Source organism: Larimichthys crocea, chromosome X (genome assembly GCF_000972845.2).
Source record: "Larimichthys crocea isolate SSNF chromosome X, L_crocea_2.0, whole genome shotgun sequence".
In the NCBI taxonomy this organism is placed as follows: Eukaryota; Metazoa; Chordata; class Actinopteri; family Sciaenidae; genus Larimichthys; species Larimichthys crocea.
Genome location: NC_040020.1, coordinates 27,992,551 through 28,003,448, shown reverse-complemented (window position 1 = coordinate 28,003,448; position 10,898 = coordinate 27,992,551). Strand labels below are relative to the sequence as shown.

The following is a 10,898-nucleotide window of genomic DNA, read 5'->3' as shown; positions in this document are numbered from 1 at the left end:
ACGGACTTTTCTCCCTCTCCACTCGAGCGATGACATCCCACACTCTAGCTCTGAAAGTTCTAGCAATACACAGCCATTCATTTTTTTGGCAAAACCACTCAAGAAAAAGCCAGAGAGGTTTTAAAGAGTGTGCTCTTTCAGGCACACTCAAACACTGAAAAGGAGAATCAAGACAGCCATGTGATCAAAAAATTGATTTGCAGCTTTATTTATAAAATTGCAGTACACATTAAAAACAGACACACATTGGCGTACTCACATTTCCTGGAATAAAGTGCAAACTGAGATTATCATTTGACATGAATTTTATGTTCACAGTGCAGCCTTGAAGACAAACCTCTAGGTAGAGACATGAGATTACAGTTTTTAGAGGTTTTTGTTCTTAACACTGGTTAAGATGTGCCTATGGTTTAAAAAAAAAGCTTCTGGGGAACCACATTTATTTGCATGGTTTAACTGAGTGCATGTACAGCACTACTTAAATTAAATCTTTTATATGGGAGGGCGATACTACTAGATAATGGTTGGTAAAGGGTAGAAAGGAAGCCAACTCTCTCTGGAAGTAGTGAGGGGGCCCTTAAAAGACCTTTGGTTTTATAGTGAAGGAGAATAGGGATTTAACCGCCGAAGCCGTACAGAGTGCGGACCCTGCCTCTTCAGAGCATACACCACATCCATGGCGGTCACGGTCTTTTCTCTTGCGTGCTCGGTGTAGTGACGGCATCACGGATGACGTTCTCCAGGAAAACCTTCAACACACCGCGGAGTCTCCTCGTAGATCAGACCGGAGATACGCTTGACCCCACCACGGCGAGCCAGACGGCGGATAGCGGCTTGGTGATTCCCTGGATGTTTATCACGGAGACTTTACGGTTGACGCTTGGCGCCCCTTTACCGAGTCCTTTTCCTCCCTTTCCTCTGCCACTCATTTTTTACTGTTCAGATGGTTATCGTACAATAATAACTGTCTGCAGTATCCCAGATATTTACGCTTGTCTGAGGACGTAATAAGAAAACAGAGGGCGTCCCTAGTGTTCTTCTTCTTTGGTCTTTCATGAAGGGATGGTTAACTCTTCTGCGCCACCTACTGAACAAACATCATGAATCAGGGACACAACGTGCCCGTAAGGGACTTTCATTCATATAAAAAAGTCAACGTGAAAGATATATTTTTTAACAAGATGTTGAATTTATTGTATACAAAGAAAGAAAAAAAAAAGAAGTCTCTGGCTGTTTCTCTGTGTCTTTGTATTTTCCACCAGTATATTTTGTCTTTATTTAAATTGTGAATGTAAAATACATGAAACAAGACCAAAGTGAGTCACATATTACAGAGATTTGCTTCACACTTTATTCTCCATGATTTATTGAATATCGTTTTAATTTACTTCCTCATTAATATTCAGTGTATTAAAGTACATTTTATCATAGAGACAAACCGTTTGTTGGGTTTGTATTATAAATCATTGAGCTCCTTCTTGTGGTGTATCAGGATGCTTTGTGATTGGCTTGCAGCTGTGTCTTGTTCTCCAGATGAGTAACAGGTGGCGCTTCATGCGAGTGCTGAACTGACACCAACAGAAACAGGTAGGCTGCTGTCTCTGGTCCAGGGTGCTGAACCTTCATCTGACTGGGAGGGCCTTTATTTACAGTGACATGTAGGCATTATGTTACTGCCAGTTTTAACTGCCTCTCTCTCTCTCTCTCTCTCTCTCTCCTCTCTCTCTCTTCTCTCTCTCTCTCCTTTCTCTCTCTCTCTCTCTCTATATATATATATATATATCTCTTCTCCTATATATATATTATATATTAGTGCTGTCCAAAATTAACGCGTTAATTTTGTCGATTAATTTTAAAGAATTAAAGCGTTAAAAAAAAATTTACGCAATTAAACGCGGTTTGTTTACTTCCGGTTGCGGCCGCCATTTTGGATGTGGCAAAGTAGAGCTTTGTGTCCCAGATATTTTAGTGGTGTGAATGGATATATAAGAGACATTAACTTAAAGCCCTCACGGAGACTGCGCCCTGGGCGGTCGCCCACAGTGCCCACACTAAAACCGGCCCTGCTTGTATTAGTTATCGGGCAGATCTGCCACATCCAATATGGCGGACGCGTTGAACGTATCACAGCAACGGACCAAACCTGCTCAAGAGGCGTTAGTTATATGTCTATGATCTATCCTAACTAAAGGAGAGTCTATGTATATGTCTATGATCTACATCCTAACTAAGGAGAGTCTATGTATATATGTCTATGATCTATCCTAAACTAAAGGGGAGTCTATGATCTATCCTAACTAAAGGAAGTCTATGTAGATATGTCTATGATCTATCCTAACTAAAGGAGAGTATGTATATATCTCTATGAATCTATCCTAACTAAAGGGAGGCGTGAATCTGCATGATCTATCCTAAAAAACTAAAGGCGAGGCTAGCTTGTCTAGATCTATTCCTAACTGAAAGGAGAGCTAGGTATATATGGTCTATGACTATCCTAACTGAAAGGAGAGTCTATGTATATGGTCTATGATCTATCCGAACAAGGAGAGTCTATGTATATGGTCTATGAGCTATCCTAACGAAAGGAGAGGTCTATGTATAATATGTCATGATCTATCCTAAACTAGAGGGAGAGGTCGATGTATATGTCTAGGATTCTATCCAACTAAAGGAGAGTCTATGTTGATCTGTCTTATGAGGCTATCCTAGCCTAATGCGAGAGTCTATGTATATTCTTATGATCTAATCCTAAACTAACGGAGCGTCTATGTATTTATATGTCTATGATTCTATCCTAAACTAGAGGAGGAGTCTATGTATCTATGTCTAATCTATCCTAACTAGAGGAGAGTTTTTCATGGCGGGAAAAGATGGGATAAAGGGGGGACGGGGCACTTTTAGGGGGAACATTCATTTAAAAAGTTGGCCCGACGGCTCGTTGGGACAAAAACAAGGCATTTGCACAGTTTGCAAAGCCGAATTTAAATTCCACAGAAGTAACACGACTATTAACTATCACCTCAAAGCAAAAACACCCAGTCTACACTACAGGAGTGTGGCACTCGTTCAGTATATTTCCTCATCTGGCTTTTTTCTGTTTGCAACTGTGGCATATGGTGCACCTTAAGCCAATAAAATGAATGAATTTAATATATAACTTCTGTGTTTATTCTACATTAATTTGGATCATTTTAACTACTAAAGATAATCATATAAGCTTCAGTCTCAGAAAAATGCATTAATATTGGATACATTTATTGATTAGAATCGCGATTAATCGTGGATTATTACAGAATTTTTGCGATAATAGTTAAATTTTTTTTAAGCGATTGACAGCCCTAAATATATATATATATATGATTATAACCAGCTGAACAGTCCCACCTGTATGCCAAATATTATGACATGAACATTTATTATGTTTTTAGTTATTAAGTTTCCACAGTCACTTATCAACGCTACACATCTCTGTGACTCTAGGGATCTTAGTTCTCCTTTCTTTTGTCTGTATAGCCTTCCATTTTATGATCGCAAAAGAATCTGAAAAAAGTGTGTGAAATTGTTTTGTTAATGCTTTCAAATATTTCTTAAGAATATACGTAATTTCCTGAGTTTGAGACATATATGAGAAACTCTCAAAAAAAGTTTCATATAGTTTTTCTCAATTTCTCAATTGTACAGTGGATCCACTCTGTAGCTGCATTAGACACTTTTTACAGTTTTTTCCTCAACGTAAAAAACACAATTTCTAAAACCTTGCTCCATTTTCTGAAAAACATTAAACACTAAACCTCATCTTCAAGCAGTATTTACAAAACCTCTGACTCCTCTTGCAAAATCAAACTTTCACCTCAAAACAGTGTTTACTGTGCTCAAAACCAAACACTGCTCTCAATCATAACAAAGCCATCAAAATGATAATACACACCATAAACAGTCATAAACAATCACAAAAATATAGGAAACACAGTTGTTCAAAACTAAGTTGTCAGGGAGATGTACATTTTTAAAATCTCAAACACAACTATCACATTTTTCGTGATTTGGCTGTTGATTCATGTTGTCTATCATAGTAGCCCACAAAATTGATAAAAAATTTTACCCTCTGCTTTGCTTTGTTTCTTCCTTTTCCGCCTTGTTTACCCCTATTTTTACAGTACGGTACCCGGACATGCTCACAACTTGTCCTTTTCTCGTGATACGGTAATTAGCTTTTTCTTTGTGATATGGAACCGTGAACCAGTCAAATGCTACTGAGCCGTTGTTACTGTAAACAAAGGAAAACGCACAATATCAGGGCCTACAATTTGTTTATTGCATTCTACAAAAAAGTAGATGTGGCGTACAAAAAACTATTCTGCAGTTACAATTACACAAGAGTGATGAACGTTACCAAATGTCCTGTTGAAAACATCTGCAGGTTTACCAGTTGTCGTACAGTAAATTCGCAAATATACAAAAATCAGTTGTAACTTGTACCTGTTCATCTTCTACTGAATGTCCTTACTATGGAGTTCGGCTCTAAGTCCCTGCTTCCCTCATTGTTTAGTCTAAATGAAACCCAAAGACTTTGCTCTATGATTGGTTGCTTGAATTCATCACATAGTTCCACTGTTTGTCTTCCCTCTTCCCTCCCCTTCTTCTCCTTGTCCTCCTCCTTCGTCCCACACTCGGCATACACAACTAGTTCCTCCTCACAAGTTCATCTATCCATTCCAGACTGTTTCTCATTACCCACTTTCACAACAACCTGTTTTACTCTCTGAAACTGACTTAATATTGGTCTGTTCACATAATTTGAAAACCAAGTTAAATCAATTTTGGTGGTTGTGTTTAATCATTGACATGTCTGCTCTATTTGTATTGTACAAATTGGATTAACGTGCAATTAAAGTTGGAGAATGTGTTTTGCAGGAATGAAAATGTGATTTTAGAGTTTTGGCTAAAAAAGTGTAAGTGCAATCTGCAAATTGTGTTTACCATGTGAAATGGTTTGAAGAATATTGATAAAACAGACTGCACAATAAATACGCTAATGAATTCGGGCAACTGAAAACTTTGTGTTCAGTCAATGTGTTTTAAACGTGTTTTAGCACTGAGGCCAACTGCTGGTATGTACCAATCGCCCCATAATAAATAAAGAAAACACAAAAATGGATCTGAATAAAATTTCCCCACATAAGACATTTTTATGTATGTACCGCTGATATTCTGGTGAGGCTGTTGAATGAATTTGTTTTTATATGTGCGTACAAAAAAAAAAGAAAAAGAAAAGATTACAACAAACCGAAGTGTGTGTTTTTATAGATTAGGGTCGGCGGGTAGGTCAAAAGTTCTGGGGCAGGAGCGGGTGCGGTCAAGGGTGAAAGAAAAAGAAAGAAGGAAAAAAATGCAGAACAGGAATACAAGGAGAGTTTATAAAACTACACTGCAGAGTTTATAAGTAATTCCTTTTATTCCTGTCTGCATTTTTTTCTTTCTTAAACCGATTGGCCGCAAGACTACACGTCCCCCGCACAATGAAACTTTGACACTTCCCCCCTCCCCCCCCCCTGTCTTCCGTGCTTTACCAAATAGAAAAAAATCTTTTGGGAACTGTATTGCATAGCTCCGAACAAACAATTCACTTCACGGGTGGACATAATAGAAAACCACAAAACCTGGCCGGCACAGTATTAAAAAAAGAATTCATATGAAGTAAGCGTGCTATAAAATACCAAAAAAACATTAGCGACATTGTTTCTTAAAACCAAAATTATAGCCTTGAACTTTAGGGAAAAGCCGGCCCAAAAATCCTTGGGATGCGTATATATGTGTATATGTTATTTCTGTATGTATGTATGTATGTATGTATGTATTGTATGTCTGTATGGTATTGTATGTATGTTATGTATCATTCATTTTAATTTTTTGTGGATATGTTGTAATTTCGCGTTTTTGTTTAACGTTTGGCTGAGTGTATCTATATTGTCTGCTTCTTTTTTTTTTTATATTACATCTCTGTTTTATTCTGTATAATTTTGTACTCTCTTCCACCTTCAATAAATAAAGTTTCTTTCAATAGTTGAACGCTGTGAATAATGACTGCACCACATCTTCCCTTTCTTTGGAAAATAAGGAAAGTCAGGAATAAGCATTTATTTAAACAAATATCGAACATTGGCTTGAAACGTTAAAGATTTTTCTTTACATTTCAAAAATAAAATCCTACTTGAACCTCCTGGGAGAGGGAAAAAGAGGAACTGTTGGAGACTCTGGAGGAGCTGAAACATTGTTGAAAGAAAAAGGAAAAAAGGAAAAAAGAAAATTGGGGAGGATTGAAAGTGAAAATAAAAAGATTTTAAAAGTTTCGAAATGGAAAAAGGGAGACTTCCAATCCTTTCCAAAACTCTTTTCATCCCTCTCTATGGCCAACCATTCCTTCTCCATCTCCATCTTTTCCAGTGACATTCCAAAACACTGTTTGTTGACTTGTGTGTGTTTTCTGTTTTTTTTGGTTAAAAGCAAAAGCATTGGAGGTTTGGGATCTCATGGATTTCATGTATGAAGTGTAAGTGTTGAAGTGAATGGAAATGTTTAACTGATCCCACTGAGAACTGGACTACAAGTGTTGATGAATTTAATTTCCCTTTAAAATTTTCCCCCCTTTTACCTGTCATAACTACCCTCCAATCAGTAATGCTGCTGGAGGTCATTTGTGATTTTAGGGACACTGGATTTTACAAACAAAACAAAGACGATAACCTTATCAGTCTCCGATTCTTAATTCATAGTAGAATTATAACATGTTGTAAATTATTTATTTCTTTATATTATATTAAACTAATCTGCAGCGGAAAAGAAATGTTGCAGGCCCAACGGTTGAGGCGCAGGCTTGGATATGAAGTCTGGCACCATAAGGCCTCGACCAATCCTCCAGTGGGGTGTGTTTGCGGCTACCAGAAACAAAAAATAACTTCCAGGTTTATTACAAAAGTGATCGTAAAACAGATGGTTGATGGTTTGTTTACCTTTGAGTCTCTGAAAACAAAACATTGTGGGGCAGCTGGGGGGAGGAGGATAGGGGACAAACGAGTTTTGATGGGAGGGCCTTCGGATTGGATTTCTAAAAAACATTTTTAGGAAGAGAAATGGGACCGTGTTTGGAACGTCCGCCCCCGCGCGCAGAGTGGAGGCTGGTAACACGGACCGGGGAATGTGTGAGGGTTTGGAGGGCTCCCCAAACCAAAAATGCCGGAAGGAGCATCAGAGCTCTTACATGACCTGAACATGAAGAAGGACACAACGTCCCGCATTCGGCTCCTTCACTGTCAAGCTCTTAGCTCTTTCTCCCAACATTTAGTCGAGTGTTTTAATCGGCTGAGGAGAGGGAAAACACAAGTGGCCACGGCGTTCCAAGACTGCAAGAGGAGCCCCGGGGCTGGTGAGTCTTCCACGGTTCTCATGGGTTTTGTTGTTTTAAGGTGGCAGGGGCCTCGCTTGCTCTGAGCTTCCTTCCAACAGGTCCAGTCCACCCACTCTCGTGTTGTTCTGAATGGCCGTACGAACGGAAGAAAGATGGCAGAAAGTGCTTCAGCTTCCAGCCCGCCCGCCCGGGGGCGGGGGGGGGGGGAAAAGGCGGCCAAGACAAGGGAAAGGCGACCAAACCCGAAAGAAGGCTGGGCCCCAGGGGCGGTCAGAGGAACTCATCGTCAAGTCTGTGGTCGCATCCAAGGACGCGCAGCGGCGTGTGTCTCTGCGGCCGCTCGTTTCAAAGAAGGCTTCGTTTGCTGGGGCTTACGATGTGGAGGAAGGGGACAACAAGGGGCCCCGCGTCTAAGCGTTTCGCCATTCAAGGGCTCTGGTCACTAATGGGACTCTGGTATTCCCAGGGATCCCACGGGCAACCGGGGGCATCAGGCTCCTTTCAAGATGAACAAGAAGGCTGCTGAGGCCACACAACAGCCAAAGAAGCCCGCATGGCCAAAACCAAAGGAAAGCCGCTCTAAAAGCCAAGAAAGGGCCCGCAGCCAAGAAAACAAAGACCGCAAGCAAGAAAACAAACCCCGCAACACCAAAGTAAAGCCCAAGGCAGGCCGCACCACAAAAAGGGACGCCGGCCCTCAAAGCCAAAGAAATCCCCCAGAAACGTCAAGACGCCCAAAAAGCAGCGGGCCAGCCCACAAAAGAAAGTAGCCAAGAGTCCCAAGACGGCCCACCAAGGAGCCCCAAAAGAGGAAAGTGGCACCTAAAAAGGGTCCCCGTGCAGCCAAGGAAAGGCTCCCGCTTTAAGGAAGGCTGCCAAGGCCCAAAGCCCAAAGGAACAGGCAGCACCCAAGGAAGGAAAAGAAGTGAGCTGTCTTCCACTCACAAACCCTAACGACAACAAACGGCTCCTTTTTAAAGAGGGCCAAAACACACATCATCATTAAAGGAGTTTACTTCCTTGAATATATTCAATTTTTTCATCCTATATTAGACCTGATTTAAGAAGAGGACAATGTTAAATTATAGCTAGTTGGATTAGAAACTTGCAATGATGGGCATCAATGTAACTATCAACATTTTCTAAAAGAAATTTTAAGTGTATTGTGACTCTGGGGCCACGTTGTCCCCATACCATAAACATTATTACTGACACTGCTCAGGAGGCAAAATTCAATATCCCTAGTAAAAGAAAATTTTGAGACTGCTGAGTTGGCTGTTGCCGGGGGTTTCTTTATTCTTACAAAAGCCACAACCTTCAAAATAGCTCACTTTTAAACATGTTCTACTTTTCTTAGGGGAACACACAGGAGGGGGGGCAGCTAGCGCTTACGTGCTAGAAATTAACAGTTGTTATTCCAACCCCTAGCATGGTTAACGGTTGATGCGCTAGCAATTTAAACAAACACAAGGCAATGTTTAGAATTGGGCATTGGTAGGCGGTGAAAGGTGACTGAATGCGATAGAATGTTAAAAAATTCAGAATAATTAACATTAGAACGGTGTAGAATTAGCATTGGTGAAGGAGGAGTGAGAAGAAGCAATCCTAAGGTAACACAGGAGCCAGGGGGATAATGTAGAAAATGAATATTGAAGGTTTAGCTGGCGATTAAATAATTGCGCGGAAAGGATAATAGCGGGGAGGGTGAACAAGAGGCCAAACTTCGTGTGATGTCAATGCGAAACTGGACAGAGACACTGTTACTAACAGTGTTACATATGTAGTGGAAGAAATTGCAAGAGACAAGGATAAAATGGCTGACATTAGAAATGTAGTCTTGATAGTTATTGATATACAGAGACTTCCAAAAAGTTAGTCAAAGGCATGCTTGAGGTTGCCAAGCAACTAGGGTGAGCTGCAGGTCAGAGTAATTAGTCACAGGTGTTGCATGCACTGTGTCTGTCTCACTGAGATGCACAGTATAAAAAAAACAACCTATAAGGTATGCCTCAAACCAAAAATCCGAAATGACCTTGTCTCGTGGACCATATCCTTGTCCAGTTTTCAGGTGAAAATTGTATAAACTTTAGCCTCGGAGTTAGAGAAAGCACAGGTGCTCCCTGCTCCTCCTGGAAAAATCTCTTCTCAAAATAACATAGGAGTCTGAGGCTGTGGAAGGGAGTAGTCAGTCAATTAGTGTGTACTGGGCCAAAACCATAAAAGCGACAGCTTTAGCAGGCGAATGCGAGCGAGACAACAATTTTTCTTACATTTCTAGCTATAAATGATTTCTGTAGCTTCACATTTGCGGCCACAATCGCAGTTTACAAATTTATTTTTCGACGACTTTTTCTCTCCCTCTCCACTCGAGCGATGACATCCCACACTCTAGCTCTGGAAAGTTCTAGCAATACACAGCCATTCATTTTTTGGCAAAACCACTCAAGAATAAGCCAGAGAGGTTTTAAAGAGTGTGCTCTTTCAGGCACACTCAAACACTGAAAAGGAGAAATCAAGACAGCCATGTGATCAAAAAATCGATTTGCAGCTTTATTTTAAAAATTGCAGTACACATTAAAACAGACACACATTGGCAGTACTTCACAATTTCCTGGAATAAAGTGCAACTGAGATCATTTGACATGAATTTTATATGTTCACAGTGCAGCCTTGAAGACAAACCTCTAGGTAGAGACCTGAGATTACAGTTTTTAGAGGTTTTGGTCTTAACACTGGTTAAGATGTGCCTATGGTTTAAAAAAAAAAAAAAAAAAAAAAAAACACACTTCTGGAACACAATTTATTTGCATGGTTTAACTGAGTGCATGTACAGCACTACTTAAATCTTTTATATGGGAGGGGCGATACTACTAGATAATGATTGGTAAAGGGTAGATACTAGCAATCAACCCCTTAATGCATAAAATTAATACAGAAAAACTAATCTCTGGTACCCGACTTGACTCTTCACATAAAATAGTGGCCCTAGCGTACGCAGATGATATTACGGTTATAATAAAAAATCAAAAAGAATTAGATATTTTAACAGAACATATAAATAGTTATGAGCTGGCATCTGGTGCAGAACTTAATTTTAATAAAACTGAAGGAGTCTGGATAGGATGTAAGAGTGAAAGAAAAAATATTGATATACAGATCAGAGACGATATTAAAATACTTGGTCTAACTATTAATAATATTGACTGTAGCGATGTAAACTGGGAAAAAAAGCTCTCCGAAATTAAGGATGAAGCAAAAAAATGGGAAAATAAAAATACCAGCTACGGTCAGAGAGTAAATATAGTTAAAACCTTCATCCTGTCCAGACTCCTTTTTTTTAGCAACTATTTTTCCACCTCTTAACAAAACAATAATTAAACTAAATAAAATTTGTGTAAATCTAATATGGGGAACTACTAGAGAGGTTGCCAAGAGAAACATTTTATTTAAAAGTAAGAAACATGGAGGCCTTGGTGCAGTAGATATAGACATA

At 39.7% G+C, this 10,898-nt stretch overlaps 1 protein-coding gene across 1 annotated transcript in view; it reads right to left on the bottom strand.

Moving 5' to 3' along the window:
* Nucleotides 1–418: 418 nt before the first annotated feature.
* LOC109138242 (uncharacterized) overlaps nucleotides 419–10,898 on the bottom strand; it is a 48,745-nt gene continuing 38,265 nt past the window's right edge. Inside the window, 5 exon segments of the mRNA XM_027282651.1 lie at nucleotides 419–644; nucleotides 646–716; nucleotides 719–764; nucleotides 766–830; nucleotides 833–935. Coding sequence (XP_027138452.1) covers nucleotides 618–644; nucleotides 646–716; nucleotides 719–764; nucleotides 766–830; nucleotides 833–935 — 312 coding nt within the window. The 3' untranslated portion in view covers nucleotides 419–617.